Source organism: Simochromis diagramma, unplaced genomic scaffold, assembly GCF_900408965.1.
Source record: "Simochromis diagramma unplaced genomic scaffold, fSimDia1.1 OVJJ01000802.1, whole genome shotgun sequence".
Lineage (NCBI taxonomy): Eukaryota > Metazoa > Chordata > Actinopteri > Cichliformes > Cichlidae > Simochromis > Simochromis diagramma.
The window spans coordinates 12557388-12579537 of record NW_024387492.1 but is presented as its reverse complement, the minus strand read 5'-3'; the positions used below and the strand labels follow the sequence as shown (position 1 = coordinate 12579537).

The window sequence follows — 22150 nt, the reverse complement described above, 5'->3', positions numbered from 1 at the left end:
GACGTATATGTTTCTATAGGCAGTATCACTAGAAGGCATAGCATATGTTTTTACTTCTATGCATATGATAGCCAACTTTATCTATCCACGAAGCCAAATAACACACAGGATACTTAAACTGCAGGAATGTCTTAAAGACATAAATACCTGGATGACCTTGAATTTCCTGTTCCTATATTCAGATAACACTGAGGTTATTGAACTCAGCCCTAAAACGCTTTGAAATATGGTACGTAACATGATGCTTACTCTAGATGGCATTACGTTTTATTGCTTCTTTTATTGCTTCTTTTATTGTTGCAATTTTAATGTGTTTGTCCGAAAGAGTTGTTTTGTAAAGAGACATCAAATCTCAATGGGCATACCTGTATAAATAAAGGTTAAAAAAAAAAAAAAGAAAGAAAAAACCCAAAACATTGGCCTCAAGTAACACTGAGGACTCGGAGTCACTGTTGACCAGAATTTCCATTTGCTCAGTATCTCTAGAACTAGAACCATCCTGTCTCAGACTGATGCTGAAAAACTAGTTCATGCATTTATTACTTCTACGCTGGGCTACTGTAATTCATTATTATCAGGATGACCTAAAAAATCATCAAAAAGCCTTCAGTTGATTGAAAATGCTGTAGCAATAGTAATGCAAGGGACTAGAGAGAGAGAGAGAGAGAGAGAGAGAGCATATTTCTCTCATACTGACTTCTTTTCATTGGCTCTCTGTCAAAATCCAGAATCGAACTCAAAATCCTTCTTATCACATACAAGACCTTGTATAATCAGGTCCCATTTTATCTTAAAGACCACACAGCACTTTGCGCTCAGGCTCCTGGTTTACTTGTGGTTAAAAGTAGAATGGGGGCAGAATGCAAAGGCACTGCCTCCAGCTTCCAGTCTCCTCGTCTGTGGGACCAGCTCCAGTTTGGATTCAGGAGAAAGACACTCTCTACTTTTAAGATTTGGCTTATAACTTTCCTTTTTGATCAAGCATATAGTTAGGGCTGGATCAGGTGATCCTGAATCCTCCCTTAGTTGTGCTGCAATAGGTCTCAGCTGCAGGGGCTTGACATAATGCATGATGAGTGTTTCTTCTTCACTCACCCTTTTTTCACTCACTATGTGTTTATACACCACTCTGCATGTAATCAATAGTTATTATTAATCTCTGGCTCCATTCCACAGCATGTCTTTCTTATAATTACAGGCACTTTACTTCACAATATAAAGTGCCTTGAGGCAACTGAACTGAACTGAATTGTAGATGGATCCGCTGAAGGGCCTGATTCATCTCTTAAGTCCTGTGTTGAATTCCACCCCACCTCTTAAGGGCATAACATTCAGATACACTTCATCTGCTGGAGATTCTTTTGTCCTCTATTTGTCCTCAGATTTATTTAAGAACATACTGCACATAAATCAAGATGTGCCAAAGCCAACACTAATAAGGCTTTGGGAATCATGTTGTTGCTGCAAAAATACAATTTTGTCCACTATGTTGTCGTTGCCTTTTTTTTTTTTTTTATTTTTAGATTTAAACTAAAGACACTAAAGGAGCAAATTACGCAGGCTGCTAGTAACAAAGTCCCTAAAGATACAATTTAAACTAGGTTCTTTGCTTAGTTTTCTGTTATCTACATTCCTCTGAAAACAGTTTGATAATGAAAATGAGTGAAAAACTTTAAAGACCTTCAGAGAACACGGAAAAACTATTGCTCAAGAGTTGGGAGTTCGCCTTGTAATCGGAAGGTTGCCGATTCGAGCCCCGGCTTGGACAGTCTCGGTCGTTGTGTCCTTGGGCGAGACACTTCACCCGTTGCCTACTGGTGGTGGTCAGAGGGCCCAGTGGCGCCAGTGTCCGGCAGCCTCTGTCAGTGCGCCCCAGGGTGGCTGTGGCTACAATGTAGCTTGCCATCACCAGTGTGTGAATGGGTGGATGACTGGTTGTGTGAAGCGCTTTGGGGTCCTTAGGGACTAGTAAAGCGCTATACAAATACAGGCCATTTACCAAATGATGCAAGAAAATATGGCTCCTTGGAAGAAAAATACAAAGAAAACAGGGATAGCTCAAGACTTTTGCACAACATTTTATGCCAATTCTGCATGCAGCTGCAAAAGTGGTTATGTTGAGTCTGACAAGGCAGACTGAATCTAACTTTGTGTAAATCGACCCAAAGAAGGTATTTATGGCTCTGGCCCTTTAAGACGACGCGCATGCGTACGTCGCCGAGAAAGTTAACTCACTGAACTTCGTAGTCAGAAAAATTCTGATTTTTAAAACAGAAGGGAAAAGTCCATTGTGTTGACATGGCATTTCGCCGAAGAAATAAGAGCTATCCTTTCTTCAGCCAGGAGTTCTTAATTCAAAACCATGCTGACATCGTATTCGGTTTGGTGATTTTCATTCTGATTGGACTGATGTTTGAGGTGAGATGAACTCACATTCCTTTTTTCCTTCTCTCGTCTCCCTCAGCTGTTTTAAGATGGCAAAGCCTGCGGCAAACTCTAAGCTCTAACTTGAAATCCCACTTAAAGCGATTCCCGCTTTGTAGAAACGGTTGCTCATAAGATTGTCTGTTAATTTAGCTGTTATCAGTTTCGCGGGTTTGTCGTTCGTGCTGTTTTTTTGTGTTTTAAATTTTACAAGTTTGGGGAAGGAAAAAAATGTTGCTCTGGTCGCAGTCAAAGTAACAATCTATGCGTTGCTCTTAAGGTAGGAGGAAACGGGTTAAAAAAGCAGCTGTGCACAAACTACAGCGTTTTCGTATTATTGCTTTACATGTTGAAAGTTTCCCTTTGTCTTGTCTTTAAGTTTCTAGAATCTGGGTAAAACCTAAACACTTGACTTGGGTAGCAAAGCTACATGACCGTTTAATCGCATGACAGGGTCTTTTACAGCAAAAACTCTTTGCAAGCAATTGTTTTTGCAATTGTCAGTTACCAGACATTTCTAAAATAAAATGGGTGTTAAAGCCTTTCCTGTATTCAAATTAAAAGCAACGACTTTCCTTCCTATGAGTTCCAACAAACTTCCGCTGCCAGCCGTTTTATTTTGAAAGTCGTGAACGGAAGCTGTCTGACTATTTGTCAGTGTCTTGACGCCACTAGTTAACTGCCACGTCTCAATATTTGCTGCTGTGACCCGGGGGGGTCAGCTGCTCTTAACACGCTTTGACCTGAAGGGATTTCACCGCTGACATTTAGTGAAATAATTAAATAGATTATTCGTGTAGTAGTTCTTCCTTCTGCGTGAGCACAAACACTCCCAGGCAGCCACCGCCTGGACATTTAGTAAAGTTTCAAAACGGAACCCTGGCTGTGATTACACAGCTGATCGAATAGGGGAAAAAAAAATAGGGGATTTCCTTTATTTTTTTCATTACTGGAAAAAAAGAGAACAAGAGTGCTCTACATGTAGTCAGTTATGTTAAATTTTGATGACATGTCACCAGTAGCCTCCATCCACAGGGAATAACTGGCGACTTGTTTCACTGTGGCGCCCAAACTGGTATCAGGGGACCAACAAGGTCTCTTGGGGTGAGGGGTAGGAGGGGGCTGTGGTTTCATTTTTTTTCACTTTGCTTAATCATATGTGTTAAGGTCAGAATTTAGCATGCGGGAAACGGTAGTTTACTGCAGTGGTTCACATCCTGGGTTGAGAAGGAGATGACTGGACACCAATCTTTGATCTTTTTAATATGCAGTCTGTTAATCAGCAGAAAACTTTTTTTAACTGTTTGAATTGCTTGAGCAATGAATAATCAAACCTGAGGATCTGGCCCTCTTCACCTTTTCTTATTACATTCAAGTGTATTCAAGTTTTAAGTAAAAAAAAAACAAACAGAACAAAACATGTTTTTGTTTTCTGTGCATAATGGACGATTGGTTGGAGCAATTATGGAAAAATATCTGTGTATATATATATATATATATATATATATATATATATATATATATATATATATATTAATTAGTGACAGGAATAATCAAAAGTATTTGCTTTATGCATGTTGAAATCTGGATCATCTGAATATAACAATCGGATCCTGGATCACACTCAGCAACCTGTAACAGGTGCTTGCAGGCAGGTATGGCTTTGTTTTGAAATAAGGTTTATACTGGGTTAAAACAAAAACCTCTGCCATTCTATTTTTTAAAATTTTTTTTTAGAAGGACATCTTAGAAATCAGTTCTCATGAGGAAGTTATGACACCAGATGTGTGACTGTCTGACAGCTCTGCTATACTGATAAGGCTATTTCCTTAATCTCACACACCCACTTGCTATATAGATAGATAGATAGATAGATAGATAGATAGATAGATAGATAGATAGCAAGTTTATTGACTATATGTTAAACTGATATGGCTATTGTACTTCAGTAAATGACAACCCGATTAAGAAAAAAAGGTGTTACAACACTGCAAGGGGATGTGGGTGGGGGTTGTCAAAAATCCTTTATGAAGGAAAGACTGACTTGTGTTTGCTCTACTTGGAAGCCCACATTCTTGAGGTTGCACTCAGGCAGGTTCGCTGAATTATGCTGCTGCTGACGTCTCGTCTAATTTCCAGGCAACAGCAAAGACGGCCATACTGTTCATTCAGCCTCAGTACAACGTCACCACGTTGTCGTCAGGTACGAAGAGCCAGATTTTGATTACGTGCTTACTTTCATTCAGCCTCTATTAACCTTTGACTCATGGAGTTTCACTTCTTCCGTACCTTTTCCTCTGCGTCACGGTATTATTGAAGCTGGATGTTCTTCCAGGATGTTTAACACACCCCTGATAAATAACATCCTATGTGTGTTTCATATCTCCTGTGTGTGTTTTAGAGGGAGAGGTGACGTTGTACCATTACGGATGGAAGGACTGTGCCACCATCCTGTTCTATTTCTTCATCGCCATCATCCTCCACGCAGTAGTGCAGGAATATCTTCTGGATGTAAGCATCTTTTTACTGTTTTACAATGCCTCAGCTTTTTGGTGTGTTTCTTTTGTCTGAAACATATGCTGATTATTTCCAGCAGACAGATTTAAAAAAGATTAAAAAATGAGTAGGTAATTAAAATGAGGGAAAATGTTTTTGTTCTGGGTATGCAAATTCTTAATAATTTAGTAGAAAGGTTTTTGGAAAGGAAGCGCCATAAGGTACCCATTGCCACAAAAGCACTGCCCCAATAAAACCCACATAAAGATTCATTAACCACTATATACACATTCTACACATTGGTTAAATGAAGGCGAACACTACAGGTTATGACCAGGTTGTACCAAGTTACATAAATCTTTCCAAGACCATAAAGAAGCTTTAAAATAATCAGAATATTACTGTTTTCAGTGTAGTCATCCAGGCTTTGAACTGATTAGCTTAAAAAACCCCTTCAGTGCACAGTATTAGCCTCTTTACTGTTTCAAAAACATGATATTATAATGAGGAAGATGCGTGCCATATACTGAAACCAGGATATGTGCTGTTTCATCTCATGGTGTTTGCATCCAAATGCTCTCAGTGTGTCAGTTTAAAAGAAACCACATGAAAAAAAACCCACACATGCCAGTTATGAATATTTTAAACAAAAGAGCTTAAACAGATTGATGTGGGGGGATGGCGGGAGAGCCAGGTTAGTATTTGGTCATTGTTTAGAAATAGGCCAGCGAAAAGGATCGGGTGTTATTTTAGCAACATCACCACGGTTTCCAGCGTGTCTTGAAAGGAATACTTCTTCAGGCAAGTGTTTAAAGTAGCAGCCATAAATAGCTTCTGTCTTTTTTTTTTTTTTTTTTTTTTTTTTTTTGTCCTCCTTACGGTAATCCTGTAACACTTCCTTGTGCATGACAAACGCCAGAGTCAACATGCCACCCGTTATTGCCGGGATCTAACCTCATTCACGCGTCCTGTTGTTATGGTTCATGTTGCAGAAAGTGAACAGACGTCTTCACCTCTCCAAGAGCAAGAACACCAAGTTTAATGAGTCGGGTCAACTTTGCGTGTTTCACTTGGTGTCTAGTGTGTGGAGTTTCTACATCCTCATTACAGTGAGTGAGACTGCATTCAAGCGACAACTTCCTAGTGAAGGAAATGCCGCACATATTCTTAAAACAGGCGCTCACACGCGCACATTAATAGATAATAGTATTAATAGTATAAGTGTTCTAATTTCTTCACACAGGAAGGATATCTCCTGCATCCCAGCACCCTTTGGGAGAACTATCCTCATGTACATCTCAGGTATATATATTTATATATATTAATTTAACCATAAAACACTAACTGTAGCTAACAAATGTCATGTTTATTAGGAGTGAGACACAATACCGATACAGCAATCTATCATAACCTTTCCTCTTCTGATACTCTTATCTTGATGCTGCTGCCAGATTTTGATTATTTTGGGGTTGGGTTTTTGGCCTGGGTATGGACCTGAGTGCAAATGATCTTCAGATGGTTAAGGCAAATTGACAGAATGAGTTTGTGCATCACGTTATATTTAATTTTGGCTGTTAAATAAATAAAGTGTATTAAAGCTATTTAATCTAAGCCCACTTAATATTTCAAATTATTTTGAAACTCTGATTCTCCAACCAGTTTTACTTGGTGGAGTCTCTACTGCCTGACTTTTTCTGGTGGCATTTATCAAAATAACCAGGGAGAATAAGAATAAGAGGTTATTAGCTATAATCATTATTAAAATATGATAATGGTAGTATACAAATGTGTACTGTAAACCAACGCATACAGATCAATATTTAAGGTTTGACTCTCAACATCCAGTGGAGCACAAACTGGGTGTCATCAGGACGCTACAACACAGAGTGAACACCATGCCCACAGATACAGTGGCCAGGAATACAGAAGAACATCATATCAAGAAGGCCCTGAGTAAATGTGGTTATCACAGCTGGACGTTTGTCAAAGATGGAAAGGCACCTAGTAAAAAGCTCCAGGAGAGAAGGAGCATTATGCATTTGTGCAAAGTAGGAGCCTTTTAGAGTTTCTTTTTCAGAAGTGGGGATCATCAATTTTGCTGCAGAAACCCGATAAGTTAGCTGTCTACAAGCTTGTTGTTTTTTTTGTTTTGTTTTTTTGACCATAGTCCTAATTATATAATAAAACTAAGACGAAACAATCAGTGAGGCAGGATATAGATTATGTGCTTCTCCCTCTGTCTTACCCATGCCTGTCTGTCTGTGTCTGGTCCAGGTTTCAGGTGAAGTTTTTCTACCTCACTCAGCTTGCCTACTGGCTCCATGCCTTGCCAGAGCTCTACTTCCAGAAAGTCCGCAAGGTCAGTTGGAGAGTCCTTGAAACTAGAGGAGTTCTAAAGTGTGATTAGATAAGCTCTGTTTATACTTGGACTCATGTATATTCTGCATGTGCATTAGACAAAGTTGGAAAAGGACGGAGAGGTGGGGGAAGGTGTCAAGCTTTAAAATCATTTGCAAATAAAGGCTGTTTGTTTTCCAGGAGGAGATTTCTCGCCAGCTCCAGTACATCTGCCTGTATTTGCTCCACATCTCTGCAGCCTATTTGTTAAAGTAAGAATCCCTTTGAAGTTGGCCAGTAAAATCCAAAGGTGTGAGTAGAGAAGACTCACTAAATGCTTGGTATTTGAGTCATTTCGAGGTCTTTTAAATTCTTTGCAGCAGCAATTTTCACTCTGCTGCTCAACTTAGTGTTTCTTTTGTCAGCAGGGATGTAAGGGAGAAACGTGGCACTCAAAGAACCTTGATTTGAAATCTGTGAGGGAAAAACATAAAGATAGTGGTGGTGGTATAATAAAATACCACCACCACTATTTCAGGGTTAAGTCGGATCAAACTGTACTGGTGATTCAGTTATTTTAGATAATGGCTCAAAATAAGTGTCCAGCTGCACTTCACGGTGACTCCCAAGTTGCAAGATGCTCGGGCTGCTTAGATGATTTCCTTTTATCACCTAATCTCTCGACTTTGTGTCTCCTCTTTCCTGCCTAGTTTAAGTCGTGTGGGTCTGGTACTCCTCTTCCTGCAGTACGTGTCAGAGTTGGGCTTCCACATCGCCAGACTCCTGTATTTCACTGATGAGAACCACCAGAAAATGTAAGCTATCTTACCTGCGAAGAGGCTTCATCAGGTTTTACTTGATAAAGGAATGAGATAGAAGTAGATCAAGCCCAACAGTGCGACCTTTTAAAAATAAACTTCAGTGTTCTTGTTCGTAAGCAACAGCATCATGTGTTTTCAGCGTTGTTCACCTTTTGACTCGGATAGTTTTACAGTACATTATAATATTACAATGTTCTTATGATAACCACTACCTTTTTTTTCCTTTTCCTTTCTCTGGGCCCAACCTCGCTGTGTGTCCTCCCCCAGGTTTGATCTGTGGGCGGTCAGCTTCGTGTTTACGCGGATGTCTACGCTGACCCTGATGTTCCTGGCAGTGGGGTTTGGTTTGGCTCGTTCTGAGTATCAGGGGCTGGACCTGGAGATGGGGAACTTCAACACTGTGTTGATAAGGTGAGTTATATTGAGAGAGGGAAAAAAAGAGCAATGTCCAATGTCTGTGGATAATGATTTATTTTCTGGTACTGCAAGAACTGTTTAGAGCTACAGAAACAACATAAAAGTATAATTACATTGTGCCCTTATAGTGTTCAGTTTTGTATTGTTTTGCATCATTCATTTTGAGGAGGATGTATAGGAGCCAGGAAGGAATTTAGATATTTTATTTAGGCTATTAAAAATATCATACATTTGCATCATATGTTTTAACATTTTGCAACACAATCGCCCATTTTTACGAGCACACGTTTGTTTTTGTTCTTTCCTTTTGCCCTTTCAGGATGACCGTTCTACTGTTGGTATGTTTAACTCAATCGTGGCTACTCTGGAAGTTTATTCGCTTCCAGCTGAGGCGCTGGAGGGAGTTCAGACACGAGCAGGCTGTTCGCAAGAAGTCTGCTGCAAAACAACCCCTAAGGCCACTAAAAAGAGATTCACGTGAGTTTTAAACACCTGCTCTGCTGGCTTTCATATTTCACGTGCATTACCTGTTAAATACTTGCAAAAGAAAAAGGAAATGAGACTTAGCATTTGTCTCTTCTCTGCTGTCATTTCTGCTTTCTTCATTTATCTTTATCACACCGATTCTTACATGTGCTGCATTAACAGAGGTACTGATTTCTCCCTTCTCTGCCTGGCAGTTGGTCACCATGAAAACGGAGTTCTTAAAGCTGAGAACGGAGCCTCTCCTCGGACAAAGAAACTCAAATCCCCTTAAGATAACAAACTGACTGGCCTAAACAGGAGACCTTAGCCCTGGCCAAGGCTTCTCATCAGCACCACCGCAGCGAAGCTGATAGCCACTGGTCATCAAGCTTCTGGATGTGTATTTCCTGAGATGCCACGGGGACTCAGTCGCTACAGACTTAGGCTTGAATGCTGGAAAATGAAATCCAAGGAAACCCCTTGAGCCCCAACAGACATTTTCTCTTCTCATCATATCAGTATTTGTTTTTGTTTTTTTTGTTTTTTTTTTATATATACATCCACAAAGCCTGTGATCCCACCCTGAAGCACACCATTGAATGCAGAGGGAATTCAAAAGTAAAGTGAACGCAGTGTTCGGCACATTTTAACGTGTATGTCCATGCTGAACGTGTTGATTAGTCCTCATACACAAGTACTGTATTGGTTGTAGCATTGTGAGATATTGCAGCTCTTGCCATTGAGCCGGCTTTGCTTGTTTTCTATTCTGGTCCGCTGGAGCAGAAAAGCGTTACTGATGATAAAGTATGATATGAGCTTACTGTCGAAATCATACAACTGTCACTGGTCACTTAACAAATATGCATTAAATATGTATGTTGGATATTACCGCATGCTATTTCATGTTTTCTTTTTTTTTCTTTTTTTTCCTTTTTTTGTTTTTAATTTCTTTATTAAATAATGAGAATTTTTCTGATATAAGTTTTGCATCTGAGGTCTTTTCAGCTGGTTTACATTTTATGCACCACATGTGTTTAAAACAAAAAAAACTACAAAAAAAGAATAATCACTTGTTGGAATTTAAAGTGTGTGAATGGACAAATTTGAAGTCTCCTCATCAGAGACGCCATAAGGTTCATTTTAAAGCAACAACAAAAGGTCGCTGTATTTATCATTTGTCTCACTGTAAGGTATCACTTGAAAGGTGTCATGTTGATTGTTTAATTGTCAAGGAAATTTTAGTAAAGGCTTTGATTCACAGTAGATTTATTGCAGAAGAAGAAGAACTCTGAAATAAGGAAAGTCTTCACATCAAAGAAACTGCTCTGTTGCTTCACCTGCCGATGAGAAAGGAGGGGAGGGGGGGGGGGTTGGCAATTAGGATGAGCATGAACTAATTAGCATTTATTTTTTCCAAAGAGATACCTACCTGCACAAAGGTATCATTGACAAATAATTTAGTCTAAATGGCTGGTATAGTCTTTCCCATCTTGGTCAGGTGGCTGGGTAGTTAGAATTTCCACACCCAGCTTCTGCCGCAAAGAATCCAGCGTCTTGGAAGGGATGTCACTCCAGTTAGACTCCAAGTATTTGAGCACATAGTGGTCGGCATCAGTCAACACAAAGCGGTGACCAAAAACTGAAAGCGGGCAAAGGTAAATTTTATAATCTTGATATTATACTAAAGATAACATTTAAAATGTCATAACTGAGAAATGTTACTGTATAAAAATGCATATATAATCATTTTCAATTTAAGTCAGAAACACGCTTAAAAGAAGTTGGGATAGCGGCATGTTTGTTTTCCCAGTCCTGATTAACATAGGATTTCAGCTGTTACCTTCCACAGTGGCCCCGATAGCGAAGTCTGCAGGTGAGTAGTACGCAGGTTTGTCTACAGTAGAGCCCGGCTTGGGGACACGGGACTTTTCCAGAAATTTTCCACCAATGACACCAGAGTTGCGTGTGGTCTTTTCAAAAATGCTGATCATGTCATTGGACAGGAAGTAGGACAGGATGAAACGGCGGTCTTCATCTTCAGGATTGTGGGAGTCCTGGAATGCAACATAGGTGGGCTTAACCAAGGTGTAAAAATAAAAAATAGCTTTTTGCATAATCACCCCTTTTTTAAATAAATTTTTACTGAGGAGTAAAAATGTCTCTAATCAGTGTTTCTGAGCAAACCCTGTCCATTGCAGAATGAGGAGCAAGGCTTGGCTTTTTTAATCTCATTAAAATGGTCTACTTTTGGTAACTTTCAGTGATTCAGTTCTTTTGAACTGCTACAAATGCTCTGCTAAATGTTGCTCACCAGTCTGGCACTGTAGCGCAACACTTTATGGTCGTTCTCTAGCATCTTTACCACGTTCACTTTGGGAGGCTCGGGAATCAGACGTAAACAATTCTGAAGAGAATCTTCAAGTGAACCAAAACCATTGTAGGGAGGAACTGTCTGTAAGGATGGACAGCATGGAGAAAGAGAGAAGGAAATAGACACAAATGTACAAAAACATATACACTTCTGCTGCTGTAGTCCATCTGCTTAACTGAGCTACTATTGCCTTCCTATCACTTTGAATTGGTCTGGCTTAAAGCGGTATAAAGCATGCCTCCTCAGTGATACAGTCTAGCTCTGACAGCATGGCTGGAATTGCTTTTTACCTTCTGAATCTGTCTGTGTGTATGCAATCATGGCAAAATTAGGTCCTTGAGACACTTACTATAGCAGAAACTACCTCAAAGGTAGTTTTTAGAGCTTTATCAGGTGTTTATATGACTATCTGCAGACAGATTCTGTCAGTATGATGCGTCATCACTGTGTGAGATGCGGGTGTATCGCTGACATTATAATGAACGTCAAATTCACAGATGGATGTAGTTTATAATCGTTTTGTCTGGTGTAATCCCATTCTAAGATGGGCTTCAGTTTAAATTAAAATTGTTCCAACATAAAAAACAAAAATAGGTTAAATATACAGTTCAATTTACCTTCTTCCAGTCTTGAGGCATATCAACCTTCTTTGGTATCTCTATGGACTTCATCTCCATTTCCGGGTGGTTCTTCTGGTAATATTCTTTAGTGAAGTCATCACAGTCATAAAGCAGGAAGTTGCGCCCCAGTAGTTTCATCCTTTGACCCACCTGGAAGTCTTTTGGGGAGTAATACTCATCCACCTCTTGCTTTGAGACCTCCATCACTGCGCTGGGGAAGTTCTCTACAAATAAACAAGAGTACAACAATGTCAAAATTAAATATACAAAATATTATCACAGTCTCTGTGTATTTTTGATGTATCTAGAAAACCGAGTACTTTGTAGAAGCCAGTGTAATTAATCTTTTTACATAACATGTCATCATTTTTGCCATCATTGCATAAAGTCGTTTATGTCATACATAAAGTAGGCAAGAAAAAAAACATAACTGATGACATAACTCGCTTTACTGCACTGTATCAAATCAAATCGGTTAAATGCACATTTAACCAACACACAGTACTGCATCAAACCTGATTTGATCTTTTTGGGTAGTCTCTGCCTCCGCATCAGGATGGGGAAGGGATCCCGGCCGCTGTTCGGTTGGTGGACCTCTGCGATCTCCACTGTATCATCCACCAGGTAATAGTGAATGGTAACAGGCCTGGACTCCCCATACAGAGAGTCAGCATCATCCCACAGAGTGAAGAAGCGTAACACCTAACCAAAAAAGTGTAGAAGAATGAAACTACAAATACAGGCATGCCTCTATTATATCTGCCATTTATTTTATGGCAGGGATACCCCATGAAGGAATTTAATTTCTAGCACTTATTAGAACTCTAACACAAATCAAGATCGGTGGATTCAAACCTTGGACGTTGCTGTGATGTGACAGTGCTAAACGTGATAAATGTTACACAGTCAGCTTGTAAAGGACTGAATTTCATTCACCTTGCGGTCCATGTTGAGAAACTTGTGCAAATTATCAAATGTGGAAGGTGTAGTGTGACACGGTGGAGGGTTTTCACGACGGATGATGTAAGGATCCGCTGGCATTGGCTCAGGGTCATTTACAATCATGCCTTCACTTTCCATGAATTCCTGTATGAAGAATGAGAGATCAGAACACACAGGAAGTGTATTTATAACAGCAGACTTCTAATGCATAGTTTCATTTCCACAGCATTCAAACACATAAGGTTGTACCTTAGTAAAGGTATCGCACTGGGTGATGCGGTATTTGACCCCATACACGTCCAGGTCCATACCAAGGTTGAGATCTTTCCAATGGTAATGCTCTCCGCGTTCATTCTTGGGCAACTGGTGGCGTTTGAGCCGCTTTCCCTGTGGTATCCCAGAGTTCTCTACTGTGGGCTCGATGATGCAAATGCTGTCATCCTCTAGGTAATAGTAAATTACCACAGGGCGCACACGGTACTGCTCTTCAGGAGAATACAAGATAGCCTCCATAAAATATCCATAGTAGCGCAGCGCCTGCAAGACAGGTGGTAGTGATGAATAACAGATGAGGAACCTTTATGTTTTTATGAGTTTTACAACTATAGGTGTTACCAGACCTTCTTGTCAAGGGCCACATGAGCAGGGATGAAGTCTTCATGTACTCTTTTACCAAAGGCGCAATAAGTAAGGTCAGGTGTCTCGAAGGCTAACTCGCTAATCTCTTGTTGAGTGAGCTGCTCTGATAAAAGAGGGTCGTTGCCAATGCCCACAGTGGGACGTCGGGGCAGAGCATAGCCATTCCTATAGCTCAGAGTTTGGGGTCGATGGAAGGCTGACTTCTGCAAACACAGAGGAAGAAATAAATTAGCTCAGGTAAATACAGACAGAAACGTAATTACATGAAGCACTTATCACTAATTGATGCCGTTTACACTTAAATACCAATATGGGAGTGTTCTGTCCAATGTTACAGTAGTCTGTGCAAGTCTTGAGCCACCCATTGTGTATATTTTGTTCCAAGTAGCCAATAATTCTCCAGGCTTTCTTAAGGTCTTTTACCATTGTTCTTTTGGCTGCTTTTTCAAGGGTTTTATATCAAGTCCTTGTTCCTGACCATTTTTAGAGGAATTCTTTAATTGTTAACCCACTTGACATTGACCTATGAATGACTGAAGCATTAAAAAAGACACCTAACTCAAGCAATGACCTTGTGTTGTCTACACATAGCAGAAAACTGTACAACATACCGATCTAAAAATATATCTCTAGTTATCTTACTAGTATACCGTCACAAAAACACATCATCTGTTCCCATAATACAGTAACACAGTTTATTAGGCACCCATGAGTAAATCGCAGTGTTTTTTGCCGAAACCTTTTTTTCTGGCTAGTACCTTAGCAACACAACCTAACAAGTGGAGGAATGTAAGAAGACACCTGCATTATTAAAAAATAATCGACAAATACCCCCCCCCCCCCCCCCCCTTCAAAAAAAAAAAAAATTAAAATTCTGTCAATCGTTAATTTTTCAAACTACTAAGCAAACCCTATAGTTTTGTTTAATCATATTCTTACCGTCACATCTCGAAATGTATATCCCGGTAAAAATGGTAGTCCGTGGCTGTTCCCGGTATAAGACATTTCCAGTCTTGATATTTTTTATTTTTTTTAAAAAGATTTCCTCCTCTGGACAAGATGTTAGCAGTGGGAATTGTGTAATTTGTGGATTTAACAGCCGTTTTTGTTGGTGTGTAAAATTGCACGAGAGCTCTCACCGTGGTAAGTTTATGGTATCCATAGTAACGACAGGAGCGTCTCAGTGGAAACAAAGCAAATATTTCCTAAAACAGATTTAATTTCGCGGTAAAAACCCCATGGAAATACTGAAATTCACAGCGGCAAACACAAACACAAAGGAATAACCACGGCAAAAATAAAATACAATATAATAACATGATATTAAGTTGTTATAATTTCTATTTTTTTAATTTGCATTTTTATTTTAAGTATTTTTTTATGTTATATCCAATAAAACAAATGCATTTATCTATATAGTTGTGCTGACTTTGTATAGCTAGCCAAAGTGATTTGCAGTCATAACTTCACTCCTTATGTGCTGCATTAAAACACGCTGTAGAGATCTATCTTCATCACAAGGTGGCGCTCAATAACAAATCTTACAGATCCAGTGAGCCGCTGGCTCACAAGTTCTCCTTCATGCTGTCTATGACCTCCTTGTGTAAATCCGTATTATGTATGAACTCCCTGTATTCTCAGTACTGGAATTGGGCTAAAGCGTCTTCTTTCTCCTGACACTCACAATATAGTCTTAAATTCAAAAATATAGGTCAGTGTACACAGTTGCAGCGTGTTTTTTTCAGAAGAAAGTGCAGAAGGAAAAAAAAAAGACATGTTATTTTTTTTAACACAGTTTATTCCAAGCACAGGAGTCATATTTTGGTCTCTCACATCACCAGTTATTGGCACATTTTAATCCCATTCAAAATTAAACACAACAAATATCCTTGTTAGAAAACAAACAAAAAAACAGGAGAAGTGCAGGGTGTATGTATGGTGGAGGGAGTGTTGTGAAAATGACCTTAATATGTCCTGTTTACTCTTTAATTATGCTCACAAAAATACCAAACTGATTTATGAAAACTAACTCTACGCTTGAAGTCAGGGAAGCACGAGCAGAACTGGACTGACAACTGGTTATAAGATTAAAGTGGCGACATAATTCGCCACTTTCTGCAGCGCTGGTTTCCACGGGCATCTGTTTAGCATCTTTGAAATGAATACACGGATGGCGCAAGACCTGAAATTCACACATCTGTCACGAGACAAGACCATAAAAATATTTTGTAGCAAAGTCACTGATAGAAATTGGCATTTACTGGTAATGCACATTTACATCTGGGGAGAAGTGCAATGTTTAACAGACACATTCAGCTTTTACACATGGTCCACCTCAGCAAAGGGAATATGCATACAACGAGATGAATTTATGATTTCCAATCAATAAATAATTTGACCAGTTACAGAGAGACTCATCAGCTTCATTTCTGACAAAGAGATGTAACAGTTGGAAAAGGCACTGCACTGTGAGTTAAACATACTGTATCAAAAATAAGGTTTAAAAATCACTAAAACCTCTTTGAGGCTCTTTATATGATTTTTCTAGTTCTTCTCTTTAAATGCTGGCACAGCGGTTTAAATGGGCCGATCCCCTTCTTAATAGCCAAAAAAAACAAACAAACATCAACCAAACACAGAAACACTAGGATTGCATCCCTGAGGTGCTAGACCAGACAACCTTCGCCAAGTATAAAAATATCTCATAATAAACCATACTTGACAACAAAAATACGCAACATTAATAAACTATTAAATATTTTAAAATATATTTCAGAAGGGCTGAGATGAATTCCCACAAAAATATCTTTTGGTTTTATAAAGCTCAAAAGGCAGCATGGTTATTCACTGTGGAAAGATTATCTTACATTGCCAAGTGCACTTGCTTTATGCTACCCCTCTGCTAAAGTTCACACTTGAATACTGGAGGGTACAGAGCATAAAGCTGTAAGTGTCACAGTCTCTTCCAGCTGCCTGGGGTTCTGTATAAACAGACCTGTCTGAGGCCTTGGTCCTTCAGTCACCATGTAGTCTCTGCAGGCCTATGTATGTCTAAGGCAGCTAACCCATAAATCCCCACTTCAAAAAGGCCTGCGGCGGTCATGGGCAAGGCAGTGCAGCCTTTCACCTCTTGCTTCCTCCAGCCAAGAGGAAAGCTTACCATACAGAAAGGGAGCTTATTGTTTTACTCAAAAGGGGAATAGCTTATGATACCCAGAGGAATATGCAAATCAGCAGAGAAGGAGGACTTTCTTTAAAAGTCTGCAATACCTTCCACTTTTCTCATCAGTAAGAGTCCAGCTGCTTTTGCATTCATGCTTATAAAGCTTCATCGAGGCCTTGTCCCTTTCCACTCCAACCCAAGTGTATTCTAAATTTTTGTTTGAGTCAAGTAAGCCGCCTATCAATCGTCCCTCTGCAGTCCTCAGTAATACCGATTGAGGCTCCGTGTCCCTGGGATGTCCGGCTGTCCGTTCATCCAGATCTCCCGGATGATTCGCTCCCTTTCCTCAAGCCTCTGTGCTCTTTCCAGCTCTTCCGCCGACGTGAACACGTTCATGTTGAGCGTACGCTCAAAGCGCCGGTGTCTCCGCGCCGACAGATCTGAGGTGGTGTCCCAGTCTGAGTCCGAGTCGCTGGAATCGGAGGATGAGTCGGGAGGACGCGGTCGTTTCTTGGCGGGAGGCCGCTGGCGGGGCTGGCAGTCGGTGCGACAGGAGATCTGTACTACCAGGGCGAAGAGGGTGAGGAAGAGGCCCAAACACACACCACAGACAAAGAATAGTGCAGCCCTCTCTGGGTGATCTGTTGTAGAAGAGAAATTGGAAATTGTTAGTTGACTTTATGAGGAAAATGTGTCGAACACTAAGCTGAGTCTTTCTCACTGGGTTTCTTATTTTTTCCTGACCTGTTTAGTCAGATGCATTTCACTCAGTGTAATGAACATTGTCTGCACAGCAAGTGTTCACGTGGCTTGGTTTAGTTAAGATGTCTTACAGATTCTGCTACTCCTGGTTTTCATCTTCAACAGATGTCACAGCTCTGATGGGATCTGTGTTTCCCCACTGAAAAAACCAAAGTGACTCTAGCTCCATTAGTACGAGACGAGAACAGCTCTCCCTTTTCAATGAATGAATGCCATTTTCAGCTTTGAATCCTTCATGTCTTCCTTGCATTTTGCATGCAGGTACTTTGCATTTGCATTCTGAATGCATCCAGCTCAACTGCAGACACTTCTGTTTATATTATTGTTCATTAATATAATCAATTTCATTTCTCTTTTACCATTAAGACGTTGAGAATATTTCTTGAAATCCTAACATGCAACCTTTTTTGCGTTCTGAGGAAACCTTTAGAGAAAGCTAAAAGCTAAGTGATCTAAGTAACCACCTGAGCTCATGTTCACTGCATGCCTTGTGTATTTATCTGACCTTCTGTGCTGCACATTTCACTATGTATAAACTGTTTATAGCAGGAAACAGGCAAACTATTTCAGTGACTGTTTTAGCAGCTGCTTAGAGCTGGTGACCCACACTGTGTAATGTATAGAGACATTATCGCTGCTTACATCCTCTGGCCCACATTTACCCACCTATTAGTGAGAAGAAATGAGAAACGGGGATTTTACACACATCAATCCATGCAGTGCAATCCCGTGGTCACTAATCTCATGGGCCAAGAAGCAACCAGGAGCTGATAATGCTCTTGAACACAGAGATCCAGCCTTATTGTTTGCTAACAGAGCAACGAGAATCCCTGCGGTGGAACTGTATCTCTTTCCCAAAGAGATCAAGTTTCTTTCGTCCGCCCCTTTATTTCCCGAGGGGCCGCCACAGTGGTTGGATCTGCATATTTCGATTCGGCACAGATTTTACGCCGGATGCCCTTCCTGGTGCACCCCTCCCATTTATCCAGGCTGCAAGGTGAATGCATTAACCTTTACACTGTGGGGCTACTCCCTAAGCAGATGCAGTTAAGATCTCTAAAAGTCTAACTGCCAGAGATTACGCTACACATGTGATGTTACAGTAGATTTCAGAACAATGTTACCCGACCTGATATGTAAGTGTAGGCTGCCAATGCGTTACTAATGAGGGCCATGTTGCCACTCGATGTTGAGTTGATGATGGGATTCATGTCCGGGGGACGCAATGGACTTTCTTCTCTTTCTTCTCCTCCTTTTCCGTTTTCAAAAGACTTTTCCTCGTCGGCGTTGGTCTCCCTGGGTTTCTTCCTTTCTGGAAAAAAATGTAAATTAACAGGACATGAGTACACAATGAGTAGTTTACAGCAGCTACATGTACAGTTACATTATGATGGTGCTGCTTTTACAGTAAATCCAGAATCTGCTGTTGCTGATTCATTGTAATGACATCAGTCTCAGTCGCCTACAGTCTCACAGTGGTTTGGGGGAGATTTTATCGCATAAATTTTCTAAAAAGATGCGTCACGCATAAGACACACATACACACACACACGTACACATTCACAGGGAGCTTTGTGATTCAGAAGATAACACAACATCCTTTTCTGTAATTCATTCTGACTCAGGTCATTAAGAAACAGAGAACCACATGGAAAAGTTTGTACTCTGGAGACATTTCAAAAGCTTCCCAAAATCTTAGAAAAAATGTTTCTATTTATAGATGGGAACGACTACTTCCTGCTCTAGATTTTTCTTTTTTTTTAAACTTCTTTCAGTGTTTACCAGCTGGGTTTTGTTGTGCACTCCCTGCAAAGACAGTGTGTGAAAGAGAGAGAAAACAGGAGCACCATGAATTAATTATGGGGATTCATACTCATGTTACAGCTGCCTTTAGTTTACCTGACGTAGTTGTTTATGGGGTAGCGTGGAACTACTGCAAGTTTAGCTCCACTGAAAAAAAGCAACCAAACGTCAGACAGTCAAAATAAACAGAAGCATTTAGTTTAGTGACCTGAGCTCTCTCTCTGTGTGTGTGGTTGCATAGTCATTTTTACATGCTTTATTTCTTTTGTCAATGAAGGTAAGCATACTCTGGTGATTTGTCACACGCAGGAATGACCTCTAATTGTAGAGTCTCTAAGGTGTGTCGGGCTCTCTTTATCTGATAAATGCAGTTTATACTGGAAGTGCTCGCTGATGAGGTAAATGCTTCCACCTGGACCTACGGCTATGTTGCACACATGAGCTAACGTTCAACCGCAATCTGTCTCAACTCACAGAAAACAGACAACTTTTGTCACATTATCAATGAAAATATAAAATACGTTGTTGTTATACTGTTGTCTCTACGAAACAATACATTTGTGTTCAGAGGACTAGCATTCCTGTGGGAAACTAAAGACACCCTTCTTACTTCCTTAGGCAATAAGAGCATACATACCAGCCAGATATTGCTAATCAAATGCACTTCATTAACTGACAGTCAGCAAGTGTTAGCACCTCTATAAAAACAAAAGTGTTGTCAGTTCATTGGTCCAGTGTGTTCAGGTGTGTGTTAACACGACATCCCAGTGACTTCAACCTAAGATCATGTCGTGCAATGCAAAGGGAAACTAACTGAAGAGTCAAAGAAAGAGCTTGACGTCAATGAAATAAATGGAAAAAGAAAAGTCAAGTAATCTGTGTGAACTGCACAGCAGCAATGCCACATCAAGAAGCAGCTGGAACCAAAGATGGAGACAATAAAAAGTTCAGTGTTTGTGTTTGTGCCATATGATGTTTACAAAGCTGTATTTTAACTTGTACACATAAAACCAATTTTGCAAGGACAGGAAATAAACAAGACTGCATTCAAAATCCATGTTTATATAATGGTATTCCTCTAAAAGCTATGATATCATGGTCTTAAGCATCACATAGTTTTGCTGAATTATAGTAACAAGCACATAAGTGTACAGAGTGAGGAATATATGATAACAGCGATAGAAAAGGCATAATATATCAAGGCAGTAGTACAACACACAAAGCTTTTAAAATCTGAGAAATCAAAATTGAATGAGAAAATTAATATTTATATTAATCCATGTATGATTAATATAAATATCCTTATTAGCTTATGATGGGAAGCAAATGGATACAAGTAGTTTATTAGTGGTGCATTAGTCTAAAAGTTCAAATCTGCCTCTTCAATCATGTATGTACTCACTTGTGTTATATAGTAAATACAGTAAGTAGTGTTTTTATGGTATGCCACTTCCTGGACTATTTTTTGGCAGAGGGCAGTGACTTCCTGGAGCCTTTGCTGTCTGCATGGCTACCTTTGGTGATCAAGCAAAAAGATTCAATCTATGTCTACATACCCATCATTTTGTGCAGTCTAACATTAACTAAAGAGAAATGCTAAAGTAAGAAGAACAAGGTACCTGAATTTACAGTGAATCACATCTTTATTTGGTTGAATATTTCTTTTGAAAACCTCTTCTTCGCCATGTTTTATCTGCTATCACGCAATCTCACAAAAAAGGTTATTCCAGAGTTAGTTTGTGAGCAGTGCGTACATTCGTGGCAATAAGGAGGAGACGTTCATGCATCAGGAACCGTCAGCGCTACAGCACACGTCTTCTGTCCTCTACCTCTCTTAACTGCTCATTCATTCTTCTATCCTCCTAATCTGCACAGTGCCAGTAGCCTAGCAGAGTAATTAGTGTGCTGGATGCAGGCCACCATTGCTCATGAATAAAGCTTTGTTTAAGTTTCTTTCTTGCTGGCGTCTATTCTTTTTCATTCTCTCATTCCGTTGTTCTTGGTCATTCATTCTCTGGGAATTTGAAAGCCTGACTTAGGTTGTTGTACATGCACTGCAATCATTGGTTGTTGGGAAGGAGTATATTGTGAGTACCATCAATCAGAAAGGATCCATATGGAAACAGTTGAACTTGTGTTACTTTGAAAACGCACACAACCACGCTCTGACTTAAGACCTGAATTAGATCAAGGTCTGATGCTCAAGAGGCCTCAAACCTGTTTAGCGTTAACTACATTTCATGGGGGGGTGGGGGGTGAGAGTGTATGAGCTTATACACTATAGTTGTCATTTGTCTCACCTGGAACAGTGTCAGGGCTTTTGACTGAGCTCCCTTCAGGAGGGCTGTCTCCCACTATGTTAGGGTCATGGGCGCTGGGTGCTGGGTGGTAGGCTGGTGGTCTGGGGCCCTGCTCGTGGAGCAACTTCTTTGGGACTACAAAGAGAAGGAAGTAAAGCAAGGAAGGGGTGTTTAGGGAAAAGAAAGACAGAACAGAGCATAATTAGACAATGCAGTATTGGAGTATTTGTAGGTAAAGGAAGTAAAGGGCAATGCAGTATTTGTAAAGCAATATACTGGATTATATTTTCAAAGCAACCAGTTTTTGATCAGAACTATCTTCTTCTCTACCCTCTAGTGCACACAGCTGTGCAGTCTGTCGTTTCTGTTGCTGTTGTTGATAAGGATTAAGACTCACATCAACTGCTGATTCATTTCATTAGGAGTCAAACAAAGGTAAACATACTCAAGAGTATGCTGTCACCGACGGTGTCAGACAGCGTTGTGGCCATGATTCACACACTCTTCCGGACCATGCATGCAAGTTCCCAAAAGTTACGCTGCCCCCGCCATCACAACCCCCCAACCTAACAGTGTCCTGTTAGTCAAGG

At 40.1% G+C, this 22150-nt stretch overlaps 3 protein-coding genes across 3 annotated transcripts in view; 1 reads left to right on the top strand and 2 right to left on the bottom strand.

The window, feature by feature from the left end:
* Positions 1-2203: 2203 nt before the first annotated feature.
* On the top strand, positions 2204-9848 carry tram2 (translocation associated membrane protein 2). Its single transcript, XM_040017987.1, has 11 exons — positions 2204-2418; positions 4564-4627; positions 4826-4935; positions 5913-6029; positions 6164-6222; positions 7195-7279; positions 7459-7529; positions 7968-8072; positions 8346-8489; positions 8815-8972; positions 9176-9848. Exons 1-11 carry the CDS (start codon positions 2299-2301, stop codon positions 9250-9252), a joined length of 1110 nt encoding a protein of 369 aa, XP_039873921.1. The 5' UTR covers positions 2204-2298; the 3' UTR covers positions 9253-9848.
* Positions 9849-10209: 361 nt separating this feature from the next.
* Positions 10210-14732, bottom strand: efhc1 (EF-hand domain (C-terminal) containing 1). The gene is made up of 10 exons (XM_040017986.1): positions 14472-14732; positions 13514-13735; positions 13143-13430; positions 12888-13037; positions 12467-12653; positions 11949-12175; positions 11272-11412; positions 10801-11014; positions 10390-10599; positions 10210-10297 (listed from the first exon to the last, which is right to left on the bottom strand). Exons 1-9 carry the CDS (start codon positions 14535-14537, stop codon positions 10418-10420), a joined length of 1677 nt encoding a protein of 558 aa, XP_039873920.1. The 5' UTR covers positions 14538-14732; the 3' UTR covers positions 10210-10297; positions 10390-10417.
* A 577-nt stretch (positions 14733-15309) lies between these two features.
* LOC120724875 (protein eva-1 homolog C) overlaps positions 15310-22150 on the bottom strand; it is a 72895-nt gene continuing 66054 nt past the window's right edge. The window contains exons 6-8 of the mRNA XM_040017357.1: positions 21561-21695; positions 18587-18769; positions 15310-17336 (exon numbers count right to left, since the gene is read on the bottom strand). Coding sequence (XP_039873291.1) covers positions 16957-17336; positions 18587-18769; positions 21561-21695 — 698 coding nt within the window. The 3' untranslated portion in view covers positions 15310-16956. The remainder of the gene's footprint in view (positions 17337-18586; positions 18770-21560; positions 21696-22150) is intronic.

Excerpts from the sequence above, each read along its gene's own strand:
- tram2 (XM_040017987.1), top strand. The coding sequence starts at position 2,299 with ATGGCATTTCGCCGAAGAAATAAGAGCTATCCTTTCTTCAGCCAGGAG. Across the intron at positions 6,030-6,163 it reads GTTTCTACATCCTCATTACA|GAAGGATATCTCCTGCATCC; the intron begins GTGAGTGAGACT and ends TTCTTCACACAG. Across the intron at positions 7,530-7,967 it reads TCTGCAGCCTATTTGTTAAA|TTTAAGTCGTGTGGGTCTGG; the intron begins GTAAGAATCCCT and ends TTTCCTGCCTAG.
- efhc1 (XM_040017986.1), bottom strand. The coding sequence starts at position 14,537 with ATGTCTTATACCGGGAACAGCCACGGACTACCATTTTTACCGGGATAT. Across the intron at positions 11,413-11,948 it reads TGCCTCAAGACTGGAAGAAG|ACAGTTCCTCCCTACAATGG; the intron begins GTAAATTGAACT and ends CCATCCTTACAG. Across the intron at positions 10,600-10,800 it reads TATCGGGGCCACTGTGGAAG|TTTTTGGTCACCGCTTTGTG; the intron begins GTAACAGCTGAA and ends GCCCGCTTTCAG.